Below are 27,263 nucleotides of genomic sequence, written 5' to 3'. Positions count from 1 at the left end.
TAATTCAGCTCTTGCTAAAATACCTAGACCCAACATCCCTCTTCCTCTAATCTTTACAGTGAACTTGTTACTTTAATTCTTTTTTTCTTCCGATGTCGATCTCTGTTTTTGACCGAATGAAGTTTTTATAATTGAAATTTTTTTTTTCCTTTTGGAAATGAATTCAAAAATAAGGATTTTTTTTAAGAAAAACGAATTTCTAGAGGATACTCTATTTTTGATATTTTATCGCCATTAATAATTTAAAGTTTATAGTAATGAAAAAATGTGAGCTCATAGGAACTATGAAATTTCAAATGCTGAAAATAAATTTTCAGAAATGCAAACAAATTTTGAGCAGAACACCCCCATAGAAAAAGCATCCTCTTAAAGAGGATTTGTTGGGTTGCACGATTAAATTTCTATAAATACAATGAATAATGTAGAAAATTAATCACACAATCCAACAAACTCTTTGATTGAAACTTCAACAATTTAACCCTATTATCTGAAAATCAATCCCCAAGACTACCACATTTGAATTTAAAGTAGTTTTTTTTCCCCTGTAAACTAACTAAATTTCACCAACCTCAAAAACCCTATTGCTGATATCTGTAGCCTGGGCATTTATCAAATTTCTTATCAGAGTGGTCATCGTATATTGGATAAACAAAACGAACCCTTAAAGAACATGGAAGATTTGTGTATTATTATTAAAGATCTCCATACATAGTTGGAATTGTAATCATAAGTTAGTTTCCTTATGCCAAAATTATTCAACACTGTTCATCATCTACCGAGCTTGATTTTGGGGAATCATTCCATGTTTTGAAAAATTCTAATTAATTTAGTTAATGATCTTTCGAGTATCCCACCCTTTCCCAGCGTTTGAAAATCTATTCTAATTTAATCTTTTGCAAAGTAATGTCCTTTTTTGTGCTTTATTCACGCTGTTTTCACTTTTTAGTTAGATAAGTATACCTTTTGGATTTTCTAATGTATTTTAGGCATCTAATAAGGAGAATTTCCAGCTTAACTATAATGGACATTTAACACTAATTTACTTAAAAGAATTGGCTTAGTATCAATAAATTAAATTAGGTGTTAAAGTAAATAATGCCACCTTTCTGCATTATGTCATGATAATAAAGTTAAAGGTGAGGGGGAAAAAACATTGTTTAACTTGCATCTTAGTGTGTTTGCAGTAACATTAAGACACACGCAAAGAGAACTAAATCATTAGAAACTAAGATTAATTATAATTTTAAAAAAATACTAAACTAATAAAAAATTTAAATCGTTTATTCTCTGTCAAAACATTACAACCACATAAATAAAAATTTGTAGAGTCAGAGATACATAAAAAGACAAAAACATGAACATTTAATTTAATCTTTTATAATGAAATGGACCCGTTTTAGATCAATATAAGCTCTAAGTATTGCTTCGGAATTAAGTATATTACCATATGTAAGTCTGTATAGTATGGGCTCTGATCTTCACATTTAGATAGCCCTTTGAATTATCCTCTAATGCAAACTTCAAAGTTTCGTTTTGTCTAAAAGAGAAAGAAATTATATTAAAAACAACATTCAAAGATTGGGTTGCAAGAAAGTAATTTCGGTTTTTAGAGTGAAAAAAAATTAATTTAAAATATCTTCCATTCTCTCTGTGGCAGAATTGCAGCAACATTGGCGCAGAATGTTAGAGTTTTTGCAGAAAGATGTTTCATTTGGGAAAGGAAAAATTTGGGTTTTTCCTTTCTGCATAATTTTTCGAAAAATATTTATATTTTACTATGGAATTTTTTTTTGAAAGATGTCTTTCTTTTGCATCAGAGAGGAAAGAAATAATTATGAATTTCCTATTCTCATTTGAGATTTGAAAAAAAAATGTAATGACTGGCTTTTGATAGAATAAAAAATTCAGAAATCGCGAAAGTTTAAAAAATATACTTCGGTCTAGAAATTATGTTGTTCAGTCTATCATTTTTTTTCCTCTAAAGAACACCATATTTTACATACACTTATTTGAGTATCTCTTCTTTAAACAGTCCTATTCGCGTGATTTCGTCGTCGATCTTTATTTTGGGAGTTACTGAATAGATTTTACGATTTTTAATTTAATATCATTTAATTTATTTACGAATTTGAATTTGTGTAATGATTTACAAAATTCGAAAAAGGAAATGATTAGTGCATTTTTCACTTACAAAATGTGAGAATATAGTCTATAATATTGGTATTTAAAAAATATAACTTTTACAATTAAAATTTTTTTTATGACACTTTCTTCTGTAAACACAACGTTAAATTAGTAATTGTTATAATTAAAAGCATCCTAAAGCAAAATAATAGTGCTAGGGAAGTTCGTCGCAGAAAGCTCGAAAGCCACAGGGTCCATTCTTTTCTATGATCTTTCTGAAATCTTGATGACCCCTAGCTCATAGAATCCTCATCAACAAAAAATGCAATGAAGTGTGATTTGAGGCCCTCGTTATAACGGAAATTTTCACCATAGACCAAAATAGACCAAAGTGCACACCATTAAAAAAAAATTTTGGATTTAGTATCTTTTACAATATTTACTTTTTACAGAGTTGCCACAGAAAAAAATTAACAAAATAGTTGCTTTTAGTAGTCTAAAGCATGAAAATAGTTGCCGAAAACTATGAAATTAGTCACCTAAATAACAAAAATATGACTAAAATATTATTAAATTGTCATATGTTGTGATCCATTTAGTCAAGTTGGTGGAAAATATGATAATTTTATTTATAAATGTTAATGTTCCTAGCACTATATTTTTGTATCAAAAAAATTAGTACAGTGCAGAACCTCTCATCCGGAAATCAGAAAACCGGAAAACCATATAACCGGAATGAAATTCGGAACTGGAAATTAATTTTCTTCCATTAAAAAAAAAATTTTTTCCTGCAAGATTTTGAGCCCATTTTGTTATTTAGAGCGTACAGCGTATCGAGTTGACGAAAGAACTGATTTAGAGGACGGATCAAAAGCCGTTTGTAGACGAATCTCACATAAGCACAAATAGCTTACATATGTTACTAATGTTAATAATAACATTAATAACTATGTTACTAATGTTAATAATAACATTAATAACATATATAAGCCTATATATAATTTTTAATTCATAATTTCTTTCCTTATTTAAACTTAAGTGTATTATTATTTATCATTTTTTATTATTTCTAAAACTGTTTCAAAAAAATTTTTTAGTTTCGTTTTATAAACATTAAAAAAACGGCATTTTGTAGCGATTCAGAAAACCGGAAAAATCAGTTATCCGGAATCGCGATAGTCCCGATCGTTCCGGATAATCAGTTCTCTACTGTATATTTGCAGAAAGTTAAATACTTCTAATAATTAAAATTCATTCAAAAAAATATTTTTTCATAAACAAAACACTTTTTGTAAAAAAATTTCTCTTTAACATTAGATTTAGGCATTAATTAAGAAACATATATATTGTGAAAATGATTACTTAAATTCGAAATTCACACATTGTAATATCATATTAAAAATAAAAAATGGATTTTCTAAAATTGTACAGAATTTTATAACAATAACCGTTGAAAAGGTGATAGAGAAACAAAATAGACTTACAATAGAATCTGTGCAAACTGAGCGAATTAAAGAGAGATGACTCAAATTTGCAAATCAAAATTTTCACCATTTCCTATTTTTTAAGAAAAAAAAAGATTCCTTATGTTCAGTAGCTCCCGTGGGCTGCAGGTTTTCAACCCAATTTGTGCTTTTAAAAAAACATAGCTAGGAGTACAGAAAATTCTCCAAATATTCTCCTTTTCCCGAAAGTCGTTGCTTTTTTAGCATTTTCAGGTAAAAAAAGTTGCCATAGTCGCCTCATGCCAAAAATAGTTGCAAATAGTCGCCTGTGGCAACCCTGTTTTGGGAATAAATAAGCCTTTAGGAAAAAAAATTAATGCAGAAATTTTTTTTCTTTTAATGCAAAACAATCTCGTAAAAGATGTCCCTATTTAACATCGTTTTTCTCCCACAGACCATTTCTTTAGCAAAATTAACAAATCAACTTACCTATTCACTGCAATGACAACTGTCTTATCCTCAGGAGTCCTGAATGCTGCGATTTCAAGATTTTCAACTGGCTTTGACACATCTAAGGCGATTCTATATGATCCCCTTGGCAAACTTTTGCTGAGTGAAATGATACAATATAAAATTAAAAACTAGAAAATAAATATCATTTTAAACATAAAATGTCCTATGGTGCATACAATTTAAAAGGTAAAGGACAGAAGCATTGCTTCAAAGGCAAGTTGGTAACTGCAAATACACTACACTACAAATATATAATTCTATCAAATCTACCACTACAAATTTATAATTCCAATTTACTGGTATATAAGACATGTTAACTCAATTCTTTGTTGAGGTAGCTTTTCATAGATGTTGACATTGCCTATAACTTCTCTCTCTACATTGGTGACCCGGACGTGATGTGAACATGCCTACTTCGATGGATGGTTCCCAATTGAACAGTAGACTTGCTACTTGTGACATTATCTACCTTCTGTCCTTTATGGCTGTACTACCTAAAGTACAGTCATAAAGGACAGTAGCATTGCTTCAAAGACAAACTGGTAACAGTACTGAATCTACCACTACAAATATACAATTCCAATTCACTAGTTTATAAGACATGTTAACTTGATTCTTTGTTAGGGTACCTTTTCATAGATGAAGGTTGACATTGTCTATGACTTCTCTCCCCACATTGGTGACTTAGGCGTGATGTGAGCACGCCTGCCTTGACAGAAACACCCACTTCGATGGATGGTTCCCAATTGAACAGTTGACTTGCTATTTGTCACATTATCCACCTCCTCGCGCCGTTGCTACTCAGTCTCGATCATGCACAACCTATTCACTCTTCTGCTTAAGGCAACACAAGAGCGACCACAACCGTGAACAGCTCTAACGTTCAGCATTTAAAAAGTAAAGTGATCTTAATACAGCTCTCCCGGCTTCTCACAAAACAGTGCCTCAACTAAGTTTGCCACAACTAATCAAATTATGTAACAATTAAGCATTTTTTTTAAAAGTATTTTTACGAACACTAATTTTTAGGATTATTGGTATACTACAGGTGCTCAGCACAGACTATACTTTGTGACATCCCAGCATTTAAAACACACATTTAATTTCCTATTTGGAAACGGTGAAACCAGAAACAAAAAATGACTGATGAATAAAAAAAAAATCATGTGTGAATTGGGGTTCAAAAATTATACTGCCAGACGTTTTTAGGCATATTGAAAATTTCTAATGGGCATGTAAATATTTAATCAAAATATCCTAAAATACCAATTATGTGCTCTCTCAAATATTAATGGCAGTGTGGGGGGGATTTATTTTTTGTATTTAAAGTTTCACATAATACCAGTTTCTACATAATATTCATAATTCCTTTTACTATTTTGTTCTTCTAAAGAGGATTATGTACAATATTTGTTAAATGAATAGTTTTTTCCTTTACATACCTGTTTTCATTAATGTATATTTGGAATAGGATTAATTTGGGCTTGTATTTTTTAAAATGATATGCCTGGTAGTGCATGTAAAAATTTTGAGATTTTTCGAGCCCTAGTATTCATGTATTTACAACTAGTTAATAATGCAATTCATTTGCCAAAATTTTTATTGCTTAATAAATCGATGTTGCAGACCTCATCACATTCATCCCTTAATAAAATACCCTTATACATGTTCAATAAATAATTTAGTTCCTGTCGTGTAGAACTAAATAAACGCATATTCTTGATTTCAATATTCTTATAACATAGATTAACGTTAATTAAAATAACGTTAATAAAATCAACTGGAATATATTAACTTCCTTTATTTTTCTGTAAGCTTAAAACATTTATTTTGAAAGAATGAAATAAAAGTTATGCTGGGATAACAATTTCTTTCAAAAGGCTACTACTATGCTGAAGACAATTCCCTGAATTAAATTCAAGGTAGAATAAATAAAAAAATAAAAAATAATAATAACTTAAGCTTACCTACATTTTTAAAATTTAAAGCTATTTATAAAAAATTGATTCAACTTTTTTTCACTTAAGATGAAAATAAATCTTTGAAATGAATTTGAAATATACTTTAAAAGTAAGATTAACTTTAAAAAAAAAACATTAATAACATTAAACAATAAGGTGATCATAAAAAGCGATAATTTTGACACACAAATGAATAGATAGATTCCAGACTGAGTGATTTTGATAAAAATTAGTGATTTATAACATTTACCGCAATAACTATAAGTGAAGACTACTGAACTTGATTAACTTTAAATATGAATTAAAAGCAAAAATTTTATCTTAAACAAACAATGAAAAAAAAGGTTAATGTTTTACCTGAAGTGACCCAATATATAATACATGGGCTGCTTGTAGAATTCTTTGGATTTAGAATTCACAATGATTGCTGCATCAACAAAATTCTTCACCCAGTTTGGACCACCCTCCATGTCCAACGCTAAATTCCAATCAATCCAACCGATAGACCAATTCAGCAAATCCTAGAAGGAATTTTCTTAAATAACGTACTAGGACACAATGGTTTGAAACATGTAAAATTAAGAAATAATGATGGCAAAACACACAGATAAATTTGCCACATGATTTTTTAGAGTTTTCGCAGTGTGATGGCAAACTTCTGATAAATTAAACTTCTTTTTTTTTTAAATTGCAAAAAAAAAAAAAGTATTTCCCTTTTCCTTTATTCAAAATTATGTTCAGTACTTATTATTTAAATGAAACAATTATTTTTATGAAAATGTTTTGTTTGCTGCTTTAAATTATTTCCAGAAATATGATTAAGGAAAAAATTTTCCTTGTTGTTTGTTGCATTAAAAAGTACTGTATTTTCTTAAGCATATAAAAATTATTTGTTCTAAAAAAAAATAATAATAATAATAATAAAATGAAATAATCTTGCATGTTTTGTTTCATGATGGGTATAAAATGAAATATCCTACTTGTATAATGTCATGAGCATATTGTTCTGCTCTCTCCCAATTTCCCAGATCAACCTTCGGAAAAACCCATGGCTCATAAGCTGTACACGCCTCAGTCGCAAGGAAGAAAAGAGAGGGATGTTTGCCGTGAGTGATGTCCAGAATCCTGTGAGGCATCAGATCTTCATAATACCAGTGGAAGGCAACACCTGATACAAATTGGGCTGCCTCCTTGTCTTTCATTATCTGATAACAAAGAGGGAAAAAAAAGAGAATTTAATTTACAGAATTGACTGTTATTTTGAGATGAAATCACGACTACGAGGTATTTTTCAAACTTTACTGTCAAGGAGGGGAAATGTCATATTATGCTTTATTTGATTTTCACACATAAATTGATAATCTGACCTATTTTCTCCACATTACACTTTCACAATAGACAAAGCTCCAACTGAATTTATTATGATGGCAGATATTCAGTGCTTCGTAACATCCTATTATTATCGTGCAGGTACTATTTTTTAACAAAAACAAAATTTTACTACAGACAAATCTTCGACTGAATTTATTATGACAACAGATATTCAGTGCTTCGTAACATCTGAGCTAAAACCGTTTTAAACAGAAGCACACTTTCACTATAGACACGTTGAAACATTTCTTTCGAAAAACTCAAAAGGTAAAGAGCTTAATGATCAGAAATTTCAGATCTACTGCCAGAAGAATGGGGTTAAGCATGAACTTACAGATGTATGTTCACCTAAAATAAGCATCGTTGCAGAAAAATTGCTTATGGTAACACTCTTTACAACTTTACACCATCCTCAATTCAACCGTGTTAAAGGCCAGAGGCTACCTGCTCTTGAAACTGAGTATGTAAAAAACGAGAGACTTTCAACAGGGGTAACTAACTCTCTCACCACCATTTTTACAAAATTCTTTTGAAAATTACTGATTTTTTTTAAGAATGTTTCATTTTTATAGAACTCTACATTGATTCATACTACACGATGAGTTCAGTAAAAAAACAAGCTGAAAATTGAAATCCAAAAATGCTATGTACAAATAACACTTTTTAAATAAATAGAAAAAAATAGACCTGAAATTTAAGCAAGAACAAAGTGTATGCATAAAAAAAAAATCCACAGAATGTTTAATATTGATAAAAATATTGATGAAAGATTTCATTTATTTATTTAATTTATGCGAACATGAACTTCAATGTATGATTTTTAAATCACATGGATAGGAGTATCAACAATCAATTTTAAAATGTGAATATGAATCTTAATGTTTGATTTTAAAATTGCATGAATCCGAATATCGATGTTAAATTTTAAAATCGCGTGAATGAGAATTTCGATGTTCCATTTTAATATAAATATAAATTTCAAAGTATAATTTTTTATTCACTTCAACACAAATCATAAAATAGCTTTTAAATCATGTGAATAAGAAACACGACATTCGACATAAAACTGTGGAAATATGAAACACGATGCACGATCTGAAATCACGCAAATAAGAATCGTGAAGCGTTATTTTAAAAGACAGGTATGTAGTTCTAAATTCCATTTACATTGATAGGAAAAAGCATAAAAACAAATCCTTTTTTTAAAGGTAATTCGAAAAAGACAAAAAATTTCCTTGAAGAGGCAGATCTCTTTTTCCTTTTTAATAATAGTAAAAAAAAATTTAGATGAAAGGAATCTCTCTGATTTGATCTGATGAAGAATAAATGCGCATCTTTTTATAATTCTTAAGAAACAAATTTCGTATCTCTTATTGGCTTCGGTTTTACCATCAAATACATCTTTCTAATTAACTTTTTTACCTCTGTAAAGACTAAAGTTAAAATTTATAAATTAAAAATTAAACTTTTTGTCACATCGGCATTTCCTAGAAAGGAAGCGCTTTAGGCAGTCTTCCCCTATGGAAAAGAAGGGACTGCATTAACATGTGAACAAATAAACCATTTTTACATTACTGAAAAGGAATAGCTATAAAATCGACAGCGTCTTTTATTAGTCAGAAAAAAATTGGGAAAAGAATATTTTTCCCCATTGCAAAACAAAAATATCATTCATAATAAATGTTAAATTTTTTTAAAAAAAACAGAAGTTTATTGTTTTTGAAAATATCACACTAGTGCGGAGAAGATAACATTATTCAATATGCAAATTCACCAGGATCATAAAATATTATTGCAGTAGAGGTAATTATTGTTGCATCGGATATTGTTACAGAGAGAGTTCACTGCATTAGAAGAAATATTCCGAATTTTGATACTACAGAAAATATTAAATGTTAGTTCTAATTCACTTACAATATCGGCCCATCTTGGCAAGAGCCCCCTGGCATCGTCCATTATCATGAGTTTCAAGTTATTGGGGCCGAATCCTGCCTTCTGCAAGGTAGGCCCTAAATTGAGTTTCAGGAAGTCTCTCTGCTTATCGGGAGGGAAGCACATAGACTGAAAAGCAAAATCTGTAAGACATCCGTCCGTTGGTTCATTTTGCAATGTCAGACCCCAAAAGGTAACGTTATTTTCCTCATATGCCTTCAAGAATCTGAAATAAACAGATTGTTCGAATAAGTAACAAAATTGAAGTACAGTATGTGACGACCCTTGTGCTTCGGGCAAAAACGAATGTTTTAACATGAGGTCATTATATCGTGAGAGCACAAAACTATATTAACTCAGAACTAAAAAGAAAATAAGTACTTAAACTAATAAGTACTCTTAAAGTAATACATTATAGGTGAAAGTGCATTAAAATTAATATGCTTCGATTCACATTATATAATGTACATTAAGATAAGGGTGTGTAAATATATCACACAAGGGGTGACTTTTAAACAAGGAAAGTATGGATTGATGAATCTTTTAAAAAGAAAGTTAGACAAATTAGACTATGATGGAATCATCAAAAGTGGTTCTCAAATGCGCAATTTTAATTTTGTATATTGCATTAAAAATATTGGTATATTAGTAGAATTTTAAGAATATACAGCTATTTATAAAAAAAAATTTGGTTTTTTATTTCTTTTGTAAATGTAAAACAAACAAAAGGTAATTTGCAACTAAACCGAACATGCACTTTAAATTTAAAAATCGGAAATACAGCTGGGTCAGTTGAATTTTATATTTTAAATACTGATTTACCTTATGCCATATTGGGTTTAAAAGCTTGTGTAGGATATTAATTAGTAAACAGGTTATAGTGCAAAATCAGAGAAAATTGATAACTTTTTTCTGATTATAAAAGCAACTTTCCCTTACACATTTCTCCTGAAAACCAGGTCAAGTTTAGCAATACTAGTAATGATAAAAAAAAATAAAGTTATAAATAAAAATAAGGCAAGTAAAAGAAAGAATGTTAAATCAAATAAAAAATAATGAAAATATTTGTGACAATATTGTAGAAAATAAAATTTTGGTCATAAAAATAAATAATAAAAAAATGTCAAAAATATAAACAGAGTAAATTAAAAGAAAAATGAAGCAAAAAATTGCCATCACCAGTTTGATGGAATATCAACAATTCAAGAAAGTGAAGGGAAAAAAATGTTTCCACTTCACAAAATGTTTCAAATATTTTGCTATTAACATGACAAATATGAAAGGTTGAATCACCAAATGTAATAAGATAGTTCTGGATAAAAACAAAGAACATACATAATTCTTGAAAAAGTCTCTGATCTGATGTAAATTACGATTAATTATTAATAATATATTAATAATATATAATTAATATATTGATGTAATGTATATAGAATTTTAAAAAAAATTAAAGACATTAAATTTCGTAATAAAATATAACAAAATTTTGATATAATTCTATTGGAATAACATTGTGCCTATGGAATAGCAAACATGACTATGCATCAGTCATGATAATAGAAGAATCACTGCAATAGGAATCATACTAAAAGCATTCATTTTTGCAACAATTAAAAACAAAAACAAAAATAAACAGTAAAAGTTGAGTATAAAATAACAAAATTAAAGACATTAAATTTCTTACAAAATATAACACAATTCAGACATAATTTTATATTCCAAAAACCTTAGTATATGCTTAAAGTCAGTTTTAAAAAAATAGAATTACCGCACAAAATAATCTGCCCATGTTTGATAATATTGCCCTCCAGGTTCACCAATGAGTTCTCCTTTACCATTCATGGCTCCATTGGTTTTCATCCATGCGGGAGCACTCCAGGGGCTCCCAAAAAGAAGCAACTGGTTTTTGCTCAAAGCATTGGCTGACTGAATGTACGGAATCTATAAATATATGTGAATCATAACTACATATAGTGAAAGATTACCATACATGCATATATAGTACAAATAAATGTCTATAAAACAATAGTCAGAGCAATTTTATAATTGCTTGTTGCACACAAGGTTTCACAGTATAATACGGCCCTAGATTATCAGACATCCAAAAATGTGAGATTTTTCAAAAGAACTGTTTTAGAAAAGTTTAAAAATCTTTTGGCCAGTTAATATTAGAGACGGAACAATATTAGAAAAAGCAAATAAAGAAGTGTAATGGAAAATGGAATCATTAAGAGAAGGATGGGACATGTACTAAAAATGCAAAGAGATAAATTCACACATGTTTCTCTTTCTAATTTCTTGGGCCCCTACTGGCAGGAGAAAAGGGGGAAGACAAAGATTGACTAGGCCAAAACAAATGAAGGTGAATTTTAGTGCAAAGTCAGACTTCGAGTAAAAATACCCGGAGGACATGGATAAGTGAGCTGGATGTGGCAAACGACCTGAAGAGCCTAAGTAAGGTATAAGTATATTTTAAAAAATTTTGCAAAATGAGTGACACATTTAATTTTCTTTTTTTATTATTTATGATTACGATCACTGCTCTAGGGGTTACTGTATTGGACTACAGGTCCAAAGGTTGTGGGTTTGAATCCCATAGTAGGCATGTATGTAACTTTCTCCGTGTGTGTGTGTTCTATGAACACAGTTACTGTGCGCCACTATAAAAATATAATTCCTATTCCCTAGAATGACTACTATCTCCACATAATATATTTATATAACATAATACAGTACGACCTCGAAAATCCGGACTTCTGAAATCCGGAAATCTCTAAAATCGGGACGTCCAGTTCCTCAGAAAAAAATTTCAAAAGAAAAAATTTTAAAAAAATTGCTTAAAATAGAAATTTTAATGCAAAACCACAACTCTTCTCCAACAATGAAGCAGTAGATGAAGAGGTAGAGGTGGGATGTGAATGAAAGCTCATAGCTGATAAGGAAATTCCAGTCATTCTTATCAGTTCTGTATAGATAACAAAGAATATAAAACAGAATCCCTCTCCTCCTGAAGGGGAATCCCCTCAGAAGGAGGAATTCTTCCATCTCCTTGATTTCCCCCCTTGTGATGAAAGAAAACTGGTTCTTTCTTAACCTTGAAGCTTAGGAGGCGGGGACAAGTTCTTTCATACCCCAACAAAAAAAAAGGATTAGTATCAGCTGGTACAGTCTAGTCTAGAAGCATCTGTTTCGGTTATAAGTTGAAATTCAGCTCGCGTTTTAAGCCTATATTTTTAGTTTTAATTGCTAATATTATGTTATCTAAACGATCGATTGCGGGGGAAAATGACGAAAGTTTGATTTTTAATGTCTTTTATTTATTATTTAAAGAGTATATTTATGTTAAAATTGACGTCGGAGGTCTACACACGCGTGATTAATCGCGAAATCGGCCTGGCGAATTCGAAACTTCGATAATTCTATCAATTCAAGTAAGGTATCTAAAATCCGGAAATTTCAGAAACCCGGACCTTCCAAACCCCCCAGCAGTCCGGATTTTCGAGGTTGCACTGTATTAAAAATAATTATATTTCTGTAATAAATATTACTTTTCTTTTCAAATGTGATTCATTAAATTTCTCTTAAAAAGTATCTGAAAAAATGCTACAATTAATCATTATTTACTTTCTGCATTTGAATCTATTTCTCCTAACCGTGAGCTACATACTAAAATCAGTTGATGATTGGTTAAATCTGAACTCAACCCACTTTTAAATGTCATATCTTTCGTCATTGCGGGAATGTCTTTCATCTTCGGAAACTGGTTTCCTTGGACTGACACTGTTTTGGGAAAGCAATCAAAACTGATTCCAGTTTTGGGTTTCCTTGACGAAAGTCAATTCCGATTCCTCGGAGTTCGTGGTAGGACCCCTGGAGTAGAATTTAGAAAGTAATTCTGCATCATAAATACAAATTCGTCTGTGACCTCAGGGAGATTATAATTTATAATTGTACAGAATTCAGTTTAATCTAACACGTATGTAGCAAAATTTGCAAAGGTAAAGTACATGTACGGTGCAAAACAAAAGAAAAGAAAAAAAAGGAACCACTCTGAATAACTTTTGATCTGACGATCGGATCTTTACATTCTAGGACTCAATCTTAATGACTTGAGAAGGTGACCTCTAATATGCTAATTAATAAGAGCAGAAGATATTTTAAGTTACAAAATCAGACACAAAAATGTATTTTCTCTGAATAAACATACCTCTTTTATGACAGATTTGGATTTCTGACCCCCAAAATATAGGGGGTAGCTGCAATCTAGGAAATATGGTCCCAATAGTTTAGTCAGGAGAGTGCTCCTAAGTTTGGACCACTTAATGTTAATTTTACTTTTTGCAAATTGGCGTGGATCACGTCATCCCTTATCAAACAAGAGTATTTAAGCTTCTGTTGAAGCAGATTATTTTCTTTCTTTTTGTTACTCATTTTTCACTCTGTTTGTGAGAGTATGTTATATTTGTCTATCACTTTAATATGCTTTTAAAATAAATTGTTGACTTCGTATTTTATTTGTCTTGTTGACATACAGATACAATGATATTCTTGCTACAATCTCCGCTGACAATTATTTATTTATTTTAAAGACTGGTAAAAGTAAAGTTTTACTTTATAAAGTAGATCTTCTTTAGCCAGCTGAAAGTGTTCTAATTTAAAATCATCCTTGACATCAGCATATGAATAGGGATGTGTAGAAAAATCACAGCTGGCAATTGGAATTCTTCCCATATTATACTGAAGCCCTATTAAAAAAATATATATTTAAAAAAAAACTATAATAAAAATAAATGAGCTTAATCTAAGGCTAATTCATTAAGTTCTAGTTTCTATTTAGTGATAACTTCTTTAGTCTTTTGTTTCCTCCCGCTTATCAATTTTTTAAGCAGTGATTTCGATAAACTTCTTGTCCTTTTTTTTTACAACGCACACACACTAGTAAGTACAGATTAGAAAATTAAGATTATTAGTGTTAGGGGTTCAAAACAGGGGATAATTAATCTATAATAAGTTACAGGTGATAACTAAGACCAAAGAATTATATATGTTTTTTTTCCATATATATATCCATACCTGCCAACTTTTAATCCTTTTGAGAATAATTTTCCCCAGTGGCAGTAAAATGGAATTTAAATTACAATTTTAAGGAAGAAACAAACGCTGTAAAATGAAAAAGCTTATGGGGACTACCACGACAGTATTACATATTAATATAGATGCTTAATTTTTTTAAAAATAGCGGTGGTCAAAAAGATTATAAATTAAGTTTATAAATGCAAAGAATATATAAAAATCATACATTTTACTACCACTTTAAATATAGAAATAAAATTTGACGCTAAATGCATAAAAGTTGGCAGATATGTTTATCCTTCTAGTTTTTAATTTTTTTTAAATTTTCTTTTTGTGATTATTATTTATCTTTTATTTTTAAATAAATTTCATACCTGCCAACATTGGAGAAATAAAATAACAGAGATTTTACTAGCAACATATTTTTGGGCTACATGTACACCATGCATTATCATGTAAGTCAAAATTGGAAATAATATAAGCACTTACATTTAGTGAAGTATATATAAATCTTAAACTAAAGAAGATTTTTTTAAAAATTATTACTTATAATTACTCAAATTATAAACACTCAACATACTGCGGTACTGGCAAAAGAACCATCTATTCAGGAATAAGAGGAAGTATTTTTTACCACCAGCAGATAGATTATCAATAAAAAAAAAATTTTAAATTTCTTCAACAAATACAGAGACATTTGAGAATATACAAGTAAACAGGAGATACTTGTAAGAAACAGGAGTCTTTGTTAAAAAATAAGAGGAGACTTGGGGAAAATATAGATCAGAACACAGAAAAATTATGCCTCACATGTGCAAGTGTTAGACAAAATTTAAAAATTTGTTAATAACTTTAATGCGTTTACTCTGCTTTTAATAGACTTTGCTTTAAAAAGGTAGGTAGGTACTTTAATTACATTGCACTAGAGCTGCACAATGGGCTATCAGCGATGGTCCGGGAAACATCATTAATGATGATCCAAAGACACACATCATAATTTTGATCCCCTGCAGAGGGGATGGATCCTCCTCTTTGGTAGCCCCAAAGCCAGTAACACTTTACAGTTGAACGAGAAATGCAGGGTATCTGCTACATTTTAGATTTTAAAATTCATGACTTTCCATGACTAATTCCAAGAATTTTTAATGACTTAACGAAGTTACTACTTTCTACGACAAAAACACAACAATAAATTTAAAAAAGCATTATAATAACATTAATTGAAATTATAGGTATAACCAATACTGTTACAATCTACATCCTCATATTTATAGATTTTAAATTTAAAAAAAAACAGAATAAAAGAAAGAGTTGAACCAATAAGATAGCTGAAATCTGTTTCTAAATCCTTAACAAGTTGATCAAAAAGAAAAATTATTAAAAAATATTCTAAACTATTATTTTATGTGCTAAATTAGTGGAAAAGAATTAAAAGTTAACATAAACAGTTTTTAGGGCTTTTGTAATGAATAGGTTCGTGAATATTCCTAACAAAATGAAATTTATAGTGTTGGAATCAACATAATGTCATTGTAAAGTTTAATAATTGCATATTGATATTTTAAGAAATTATTTATGATAAATTACTAGCAAGCATACCTAACAAAATATACATATGTTTTTATCTTAAACTAATAAGTTAAATATGAATTTTATGCAAGAAATTATAATTCCTTCAGTAATTAATTTCATTTCTTAAGGTATATGGGGTAGTTTCTAAAAAACATGAGACTTGCCAGGTATGAAATTTTAGAATTGCTTACATGTTTTCATCTCTTATTTTTATTATTATTTATTGTAATTACTTAATCATGGTCATTTACCAAAATAATTTTGATTAACTTTTGTAAATGACCATCTTCTTTCTCAAGAAATGTGGTTATAGGGAAAATGAAAATCTTTGGCATTTAGAATTTGGAATTTTGCATATTCAGATCTTGTAAATTCCTCTGCATATTTAAATCTTTTATTGTTTTTTGACACAGATGGAATACAAAAGGAATGGCAGAATTATCATTAAATGCTATTATATTTTAAAAAGTATCTTTCAAAATTAAAGAATTAACTATGCATGAAAAACAAAATTATAAATCCAAATATAACTGATACCATTTTTAGAAAAATAGCTTGAGAGAAGCGATTTCTGTAATTTTGGAGACAGAGAAGCAATGTTGATACCAGCTGCATCAGTAAAAGCTCCTCCAAAACCCAAAATGAACTGATACATTACTGAACTGTTAACAGTATACAAACTGACTCCTGAAAAGAAATGTATAAATCAAAGGTACACCAACACATTTACACATACACATTACAGTGACCACACAAGTATCACAAGAGTGGGGGGGCAAATAACTATTTCTTCATGACAAAAGCATTAATAAACTATAATAAATTCACATCATTTTTGAACAAAAAATGAAAAGTACTTTCATGAACTTTACAAAAATACTTATAAGTCAATTTTTAAAAAAAAAAAATCACTCTAATATAATAAAAATAATATGGAGAGAAATAAAACTTTTATAAAAAGAAGAGTTACAAAAAGCACTACTCTTTTTATCTTGTAAACAAAGAATCTAATACTTAAAAAGCCCCCTGACTATTTAATAGTCTAATATGACTATTAATAGTCCAGTCCTACTAGTTAATAATCCTGGGCTAATAAAGCCATAGCTAATAGTATTAGCCATGGCTTTTTCCATAAATTAAGATAAAGAGTATGTATGAAATGTACATTAAAAATATTAAAATGTAGTAAAGAGTAATGTACAAAAAAGTACATTAAAAAAAAGTTACTGCTTTTGTTGTTATTGTTTCACAAAAATTTTGCCACACATTCCTATTACTTTCATAATAATAATAAAAAAATTGAACGAAAAAATGTGAATTTTTATACATTTTACATTTTGATACATAGTTACAGGTACATAATGACATAAAAACGTTATTAACACAGTAGATAATGTATCACATCATTTTACAAAAAAAAAAGTTGCTTTTTAAACCAAAATTGAATTTAGTTAAAGCATTTGGCAGGAGAATCAGGATTTTTTGTATTCACATACTCTTTATGTCTGAAAATAAGCAAAACAGGTCAATTTTTTAAAATTTTGAACTAATTTTGAGGTTATGAAATTTTAAAGTTTTGTTTTTTGGCTTTGAATAATGAAATTTATTTACTTAATGCTCAGAAGTTGATAAAAAAATTCTTATTATTTTTTAGGATAACACGACCATACAATTCCCTTATAATTAAAAAAACAATTAAAATCTTTTAATTAAAAAAATTGGTATAAATATTTTCCAAATAATATAGATTTTTAATACCTTTTCAAACTGTTGAAAGACAGTTATTTGTTTTTAGAGAGAAAAGTAAATTTTATTAGGCAATTCTTTTTCTTCCTTCTTTGCTGTTTGTTTCCTAACAAGAATCTTTTGCAAATGGACACATGAGTTTAATTTGTGCAATAAAAAAGTTTGAACAGGTAAAGATGATACAGAGAACGCTTGCATTTACACTTCAACATTATTTTCAATTTCAATCCAGAAATATTCATCTTAGTAAATTTATTTTTTTTTAAAAAAAAAGGGTATCACCATATTCAAGTGCGCCGGCCAGGTGGCCAAGTGGTTAGCGGGCCTGACTGCGAAGCCAATGGCTGAGGGCTAGAATCCCGCTCTGGGCATCGTTGTTTCTCTCTCTCTGTGTTGTCTTATGATGTGTGAATGTATGACTGTGGCCCACCCTATGAACGGGTATTTGTGGCAGTGTAGCGTGGGTAATGCTGCTCACCTCCGTGACTTTAGTTCACGGGTGCCCACTGGGTAACGATAAATCAGCAACACTTCTGGCATCTTCTAAGGCGAAGAACGAAAAGTTCAGTGTCTGCCGCTATTAAAAAAAATATTCAAGTGCAATGATCAAGTTCATTTTGCAGAGAAATTTGAAGAGCTGCATAAGCAGTTCAAACTTGGTAAGCGAGAACAATGCGGGCAAGATCAGAAAAAAAGATTTTAAGGTTTTTATTTTCTTACCAAACATTCAATGAGAAAATAGTGCATAGTAATGAAGATTTTGCATAGATTTTTAACGTTTAGTGAATTATAATTAAAAAATGTCTGAAATTAAAACACTTTATACTTTTGTTAAAATATTTATGTTCTAATAGCACTGTAACACATTATAAAAGTAATAAATAGTCACTGTAATTACCAGATGGCTTAGTAGAACTAAAATTTAAAATTGAAGATTCAAATCTGGCACCATTCTTGTTTGATTCATAGAGGGCTGCTCCTGAATAATTTGATAAAAGGACTAAATCATCACAATAACTCTCATCACAGACGCAAACAATCTTTTCTGACCCAAAGGAATGCGGTTTACAAGGATTGCCGAATCCTAAAAAAACATACATTTAATCAATTAATAAAAAACTGATGAATTAATGTATCATTTTTTTAAAGAGAAATCTCAGCATTAAATAGAGAGGTAGACTTTCATAGATACCTGCAATAAAATATTCACCAATCTTGGCCAAAACTGAGCAACAGCAAGCAAAAAACGATATAAAAAAAACAAACATTAAAGAAGCCTCTATAAGCCAAACAATATAGGGAAAACTAATGGTCGCCCTGGTGACTAAATATAACAGATATCAGGGGGAAATCAAACACATCAGATAGCACAGATTGTCACAGTGACATCAGATTAAAGCCAAAAATGCTCACAGTCACAGGTGGGGACTGTTTTTAAATGTCCCAAAAAAGATATAATTTTACTTTGTCGTTATTACACAATAAACTCTTTAAGTATTTATTATGATATATACTACTTGGAAGTCACAACTATACTTTACTGGTACTGAAGTCACTGAGAAACTTTGCTGCAACTTTGATCCATTGAAAGTCACAAGGAAACTGTTTTATGACTAACTAAAGTCTCAAGAGCATGTAAATTACAACAGAGCTGCAAATAGTCACAACAATTGCATCTACAGGTATGGCTGGTTTAAATAGTTCCGAAGGCTGCTTAACATGAATTTGTAAAGAATTTATGTCTATAAGCATGTTTGATTAAAAACAATGCATCATTCCTTAATGCTCAGTGTCAGAAAAAAGTATAAAATGTGAAATTCCACCCTGTTAAACATCAAATAACATTTAAGTAAATTTGTTTTAACATTATTGACTTAACAAAAAATATTAATATGCCTTTTCTATTAGTTTTTAAAATATATATATGTGTGTGTGTGTGTGGAGGTTGACGTCAGGTATAGCTGAAATAACTACGCTTTTGTAATAATTAAATTTAATGAAAAAAACAATAGATATACAGCAACCGCTAAGTCTGAGCATTTTGGCTGAAGCAACCGCTAAGTCTGAGCATTTTGGCTGAAGTGTTACAAAAGTGGGGTGGCGCTGCTACAGTGGAGGTTGAATTCCCACACATACATACATACATACATATATATATATATATATATATATGTGTGTGTAATACAAAAATTAAATACTTTTGAATTAATAAAAGCATTAAAACTTCATTCGTTTTCATAAAATATCTTTAGTGAAAGATAAGGGTAGAAATTCTATTTCGGGACTTCAAGGCTAAAAACATGCCAATGAATAATAATTAGATTTATACTTCAAAAGAGAAGTTATTTTAAGATCTTTCACTTCCATATAAGGAAAGATTAAACGATTTGCTATGAGTAATAAATAAATNGTTGCACATATTTTTGCATTATATTTATATTTGTCCAAAATTTGCTTATTGTTAAATTTTTAAAAAGCGTCCTTGCTTCAAATCCCCATAATAATTCAGCAAGCTCATCTTGCAGGTTGATGCCCACGTTTTCAATTTGAGCAGAAAATGGCACAATAATCCAATCAGGGATGTCAATGTTTTCCAAATCAACAAAACGCAGTTTAAAATCGTCGCCCAATTTTTGAAGGTTACCTGTATATATTTCCAAGTCTTCTTTTATTTCTAATTGTCACATATCTGAAAAATACTGATAATCCTTCGACCAATCGACCCTTCCGGTTCTGATCGACCCCCAGGCTCAGATCAACCCCCGCTTATGTTAAATAGACCCCTGGGGGTCTATATAGACCACTTTGGCAACCTCTGGTTTAGCTAAATAAAAAAGATTAGGCCGAAACTGGACTCGTTAATCATGATGCTCTGACTCTTAAATTACTAAAAAATAACGGTGTGGTTCCACCGTTATTTCAAACATACATATATATATATATATATGCCGAGTTACCTCAAACTACACCATAATGTGATGATGTTGGCTATCATCAACTAATTCAATCAATCATATAATCAATAACAATAATATTTATTCTTCAATAATAACATGAGCCACATAGACTCTAACCACTTAGGTTCAAATCACACAGGTTCCAAGTTTTAAATAAAAAAACAATATGATCAATAACAATAACAATAATATTTATTCTTCAATAATAACATGAGTCACATAGACTCTAACCACTTAGGTTCAAATCACGCAGGTTCCAAGTTTTACCTAAAAAAAACCAGTTTCACTTAGAAACTACATCAACTGACTAACTCTTCCTTTACATCGAGAAAGTTCCAATACATTCTTGTTCCGGCGAGCGGCATCTGGCGGGATAACAGAGAGGCTGTAGTCTCGCATGTTACATATATATATATATATGCTAACACTTTATTTTCTTTAAGATTTATGTTAAAAATATCCAACTTTACACAACCTCTGCAGCCCAGAACAATCTTGATAAGATTTATTAAGCAGTAATGTCTCAGGGGGAAGAGCGTTCGCCTTCCAAATGTGCTGAATGAAATGCTTCTTGATAAAAACTTTGTCCCAGCAATTCTGCATTCATTATATGTAATTAGTTTATTGTTGGTTTTGGAATAACTAAACAAAAGTTTAACTAAGTTGTTAAGTATAATTCAGTGAAAAAGGATGAACTATTTATTACGATATGCTAAACTTTTAAAAATGGTGGAACTCTTTAGTATTGTTTGTTTGTATAGAAAATCTCATATATGAGCAAAAGTGACAAACTGGTGTCACAAAAGCAAATTTTTTGAATATATGATCACCTCTGATGAGAGTTGTGTTTGAATTTTAAGAAATTTTGATCTTTTGGTCAAAAATTTCTAGTCTGAGAAGTTTTGTGCTTTCACGTTGGTGATTTTGAAAGCTACAAGTGATTACTCATCGTTGCGAGTTCCATTTCATTACGAGAGAAAAAGTGTTTGATGGTGACGCAAGAAAGAAGTTAAGGCATATAAAAGGGATAATTTTGTTTACAAAACTATGCAAATACAGCATAGAACCTCTTATCCAGCATTCCAGAAACAGAAAACCATCAATTTTGAAAATCAAACTTTTCTATTTTCTTTATTTATCTATGTCAGTAACATGTTACAAATAAATTTATGCTGTTAAAAAACTCAGAATTAGTGAATGCAGCCATGTGAGGAATTATTTTTAAATAAATTAATTATCTTTAAAATTATGACTTTCTCTAATGAAAAAATAAAGAGCTTTGCAAAATTTTGGGTATCTTAAAAGCTAGGCAAATGTTTGTGGAAAACAATAATGCCCTTTTACTGAAGGGTGCCTGTTTAAGGGGGCAAATAATGCCTCTTTCAGTTTCTAATACTTTGCTCTTTTTAAGGTCTAGAATCAACCCTGAATAAATGGATGAAACCTTTATGAAAAATTAAAATTTGACATATGAAAAACTGAAAACAAATATTTAAAAAATAATAATAAATAAATAAATATACGATTTTAGCGCATTTGGAAAGGTGGCGAACGCTTAGCCCGGGGGCCTGAATTTATAAAATTTTTATACATTTCTTACACAACACAGAGATATTTCTGTAACGTAATCTTTCATGCCAAGAACATTTGATAAGGAGCTTTATTGATATTAACTTGCAAATTTAAAAAGAAAAAAAAATTTAGATGTTTGCCTTTTCTAATATGACCCTTTCTGCAATTTTTTTTTCTTTTAATTTTTTAGTCCAGAAGCTGCCAAAATTCAACGAGCAAACGGAATTTTTCACAAATTGCACTTCACAACAACAGCTATGAAAATTCCCCCAAAAAAGAAAACTTCAATAAACTTGAATGAACGAATTAAATTGAACAAAACTAGAAAAACATGATTTTTCTTAAAATTTCATATTGAATAAATGCAACAAAGCCTTACTTGCATTTTTTTTTTTAAAGATAATTTAAATTATGTGGAAAATACTTAATACATTACCTTCCACAAAACAAAAAATAAAAATAGCTAAGTAAAAGATGCTCATCATACAGCCTCCACATAAACTAAATGGGGAAATAAGATCATGATTTAATTGTAAGTGATAATATTATCACATTAATATCTAAAAAACTTTTTATCTTTTCAGTACTTGGATAAGATTAATTTCACATGTTTATATGTCATTTTCAATGTTGCTTTCTGATTATAAATCTGAAACGTTATTGAATGAATAAAAGTTGCTTTTAGCTTACAAATTAACATCCTGGCAACACGCTCATGACATTGTGATTCTTCTATTCCCCAGAGTCTATTCTATTACTCTATGCTTTAAAATGAGGAAATTCGTCTTCTAAAGTCCTTTAAACGAGGCGATTCGAAATCATTTTTCAATATTAACGCAAGGCCCGATATCAGACCTTAATATTGACCCATAATAATTTGGATCACGTATTATATTGCCGATAAATAGTGTACCCTACCAGAGGAAATAATTATAGACCTCATAGGGGGTAGACAATGTGGCTCTTTAATTTCCTATGTATGTATAAATATAATAGTTAATAGTGTGTTGAATAGTGTTTAAATGAAGAAATTCGAAGCCAATATTCTGTATAAAAATATGGTCCAATATCTCCCTCTAATATTAACCTATAATATTCAAATTGGACCACGTATTATATTACCGCGTAATAGTGTACCCTACCAGAGGAAATAATTATAGACTTCATAGGGGATACACAATGTGGCCCTGTAGTTTACTATGTACGCATATCTAAAACAGTGCGTTCAATCGCTTTAAAATGAGGAAATTCGTCTTCTAAAAACCTTTAAAACAAGACGAGTCGATGTCATTTTTCAATATTAACGCAAGGCCCGATATCAGACCTTAATTTTGACCCATAATAGTTTAATTGGATCACGTATTATATTGCCGGGTAATAGTGTACCGCTAATATTCCTTTGTATAAAATTACATTGTGCTGGATATAGAAAAATGTTTTGTTTTTTTAAAATTAAAACGTGGATTTTATAATTTAAATATTTTTTTTAAAAACATTTTTTTTAATGCTTAATTCAGTACTATTATTCATATAATTTAGCTTCCCTTTTGAAATCAAGCTGTTGTAATTGTTTTTATATAATTTTATACATAGTTGTACTGGAACAAAACTATTTATATTCCATATTGAAGTTCTTACGTGGCTCTAATACAAAATCTGTTAACTGCTATTAAGTTAATACAATTAGAACAAACCACGTTACAAAAAGTCTAAGCAAAAATTTTCTAATAAAAATACGAGAAAATAAAATATTAATATTGAAGCTGTGTAATAGCTTCATACTATGCATTTTACTAAAATCTTTCCAGAAATTGCAGTTGGCAAATTTTGCATACGGTTCTTTATTGAATGACTAAAAAAGATGCTATGACTAAAAAAGATGCTTTATATTGCATTATAGCATTAAGTGTGCTTGTATATTTAGTTTAAACGGAAAAATTACTGTAATTTATGAATTCAAAATATATCTGAATAAAATTGATATTTTTAAAGCGTTAAGTTATTTATAATGTTTATTTTTGAGAAATTTATCTTTCTTTAAATATTGTTCCAACTTATTGTTTTTTGCCTACATAGTAATGCCTAGATGTTACTATATTTTCAGAGAGCGAAAGTTAAATTTTACCATTTAATTTTACTTGAATAAATTTAAAACCAAAAAATCTCTGTATATTTTATGAATTTAGAATTTAATAAACTTGATTATTAAAGTGATGTTATTTTTGGTGTCTATCACTAAGAAATTTATCCTTTAATTACTTTTCGGACTTATTGTCTTTTGTGTACATAGTGATTGCTAGATGTTACAGTAATACTTTAAGATTTTCAGAGAGCAAACGTTAAATTTTAGCACTTAAGCTTACGGAATAAATTTTAAGCGCATTTCTCTACATTGATATTTGGACATAAGAGGAGAAATAAAAATGTTATATTTCTTGTACACCAAGTCGAATAATTAACAGATGCACGTTATCTAGCGTTAAGGTATTTCTACAGTAAAATTTTGAATGCTATTCAGCTATCCATTGCCTAGATACGAAATTATTTAAACTTTTTATTTCTTCATAAAAATGTTTTTTTCTATCTTCTATTTTGAATTCTTTTTAGGAAGAAAACTTTTTTTAAATTTTAAGGTGAAGTTTTCTTTGCCGGAAAAATCCATTGTTTAAAGATGGCACGACTAATTTAATCCCAAAAGCATGGCATAAAGGAGTTCAGAGAAAATTAATTTTAAAGAGCAAAGATACTTCAATGAACAGTTAACTAGATATCATTCTGTTAATCAACTCTACAAGATTTTGATTCAAAATTAGAATACAAAGATTAGTGGGGCAAAATTTTTAGTTGAAGAAATATTAAAATAAAATGTACGCATTTGAAAGGAAGTGTATTAATTCATAGTTGAACTAAGTTCCTTCCTAAATTGTGAAACATGTCAGATTATAAACTATTATTGGGAATCGTGTGGGTTTAAATTTACATTCGAATAATACAATATAATGTAGTATATTAGTGAGCAAAAAATACTTTGTATTCCAAAACTTGCTCTCACATTTGCTAAAATTTGCGTAAAAATATAAGCTTATTTAAATCCTTCGTATTACATTAAAAAATGCATGCAGTAAATTTTTTTTCTTCTCAAATTAAAGACTGGATTTCGCAACCAAAAATTTTTAAGAACATATTCTTTGAATGCTCAGTTCCATACTAATTCATATAGTTTTCTTTTTAAAGCAAAGTTGTAATTTTTTTATGTAACTTTATGCATTGCTGTACTAGAACAAATCTGCCAATATTCCTATTCCATATAAAGTAGGCTCTGATACAAAATCTGTCAATTGCTATTAAGTTAAAATAGGGATTAAAACAAACCATGACAAAGTTAAAGCCAAATTTTTTTCATACTACGTAGTTTCATTTCGAAAATTGGAGTTGGCAAACTTTGCACCCAGTTCTTTATTGTAAGACTAAAAAGATGTATATTGGTGTATTTTGAAGTTACAACATTAAGTGTAATTGTATATCTAATTTAAACCCAAAAATTACTGTATATTTTATGAATTTAGAATTCAATAAAATTTAATATTGAAGCGTGATGTTATTTTTGGTGTTTGTCACTAACAAGGGAAACTAGGGAAATGTGACTCGCCAATTTTGAAATAAATTAGTGGGATGTATGTCTTATGAGGAGTAATTTTAGGGGGCAACATTCGTTTCGGCCCATAGAAGGTCCTGTGAAAGATAAAAAATAATTCAATCTATAGAAAAATCGGTCTTTTATTACTTCAATGCAGATTATTAGTTATTGTAATTGTCTCATACTCCAATTAATTATTAATTAATTGGTTAATTAATTTATTTGCTTATTAACAAATTAATTGTTTGATCATTAATTATAGAATTACTAATTAATTAATTATTAATTAATTGATTTGTAATTACATACTCCAATTAATTTGGAAAATTTTTTGGAGAAAAAAAATTTAAAAAATTTGATGTCAATTTTTTTTAAAAATTAACCTAACAGGTTTTTCTGAAAAACTACAGATATATAAAGTTTTCGAAATCCATTTTGACAATAAATATGCATTATATAATACGTGAAAGCAGTACAGTCTTTACGCATGGGCACACCCGGGCAGTGCCCGAGGGCCCAGGCTCTCAGGGGACCCTTGAGAATCTCACTTTTTATAAATATATTTAAAAAAACTAAAAATAAGCAAAATTGCTTTATATTTTTTTAAAAATGAATATATTCCATTGTATAAAGTGTGCATTTTGTTATTCTTTCTAAACATAGTGATCGATCATTATGCAAACAACAGTAATTTGAATAGTTTATCACCGGGAAAACTTAAAAAGTCAACCGAAAACTATTTTTCTACTTTCCAATGAAGTTTTTATGTGGATTCAATCTTTTGGGGAAATCAAAATGTATTTAAACTTGTTTAAATTATTGCATGTGCTAAAAATGCTTTATTTTATGCATGTGAAGTTGTTTTAGTTCGATTTTAAACAGTATACAATGTTATAAGGGCCCAAAAAATTTCTGTGCTCGGGGGCCCTGCATGCTATTAAGACGGCCCTGCGTGAAAGTACCACAAAATTAATTGGAGTATTAGATAATTACAATAACTAATAGTCTGCATTGAAGTAATAAAATACCGATATTTCTATAGATTTTTTTTATCTCTCACAGGACCTTCTATGGGCCGAAACGAATGTTGCCCCCTAAAATTATTCCTCATAAGACATACATCCCACTAGCTTATTTCAAAATTGGCGAGTCACACTTCCCTAGTTTCCCTTGTAAGAAATTCATCTTTCTTTAAATATTGTTCAGCCTTATTGTCTTTTGGGTACATAGTGATTGGTAGATGTTACCGTAATACTTTAATATTTTCAGAGAGCAAACCTTAAATTTTAGCACTTAACCTTACTTGAATAAATTTAAATGCATTTCTCTTTAAGCTACATTATATTTTGACTTCAATAAA

The 27,263-nt window shown here is 29.5% G+C and overlaps 1 protein-coding gene across 1 annotated transcript; it reads right to left on the bottom strand.

Annotated features, from left to right (window-relative positions):
• Window positions 1–1,263: 1,263 nt before the first annotated feature.
• Window positions 1,264–22,925, bottom strand: LOC107442203 (lysosomal acid glucosylceramidase). The gene is made up of 10 exons (XM_016055700.3): window positions 22,703–22,925; window positions 18,636–18,821; window positions 16,529–16,678; window positions 13,958–14,091; window positions 11,115–11,287; window positions 9,329–9,572; window positions 7,024–7,248; window positions 6,401–6,564; window positions 4,059–4,178; window positions 1,264–1,537 (listed from the first exon to the last, which is right to left on the bottom strand). The coding sequence occupies exons 1-10, from the start codon at window positions 22,749–22,751 to the stop codon at window positions 1,441–1,443; spliced, it is 1,542 nt and encodes a 513-aa protein (XP_015911186.2). The 5' UTR covers window positions 22,752–22,925; the 3' UTR covers window positions 1,264–1,440.
• Between the last annotated feature and the right edge of the window lie 4,338 nt (window positions 22,926–27,263).

Source organism: Parasteatoda tepidariorum, chromosome 8 (assembly GCF_043381705.1).
Source record: "Parasteatoda tepidariorum isolate YZ-2023 chromosome 8, CAS_Ptep_4.0, whole genome shotgun sequence".
In the NCBI taxonomy this organism is placed as follows: Eukaryota; Metazoa; Arthropoda; class Arachnida; order Araneae; family Theridiidae; genus Parasteatoda; species Parasteatoda tepidariorum.
Note: the sequence above shows the minus strand (reverse complement) of the source record. Positions and strands in the feature narration are given on the sequence as shown.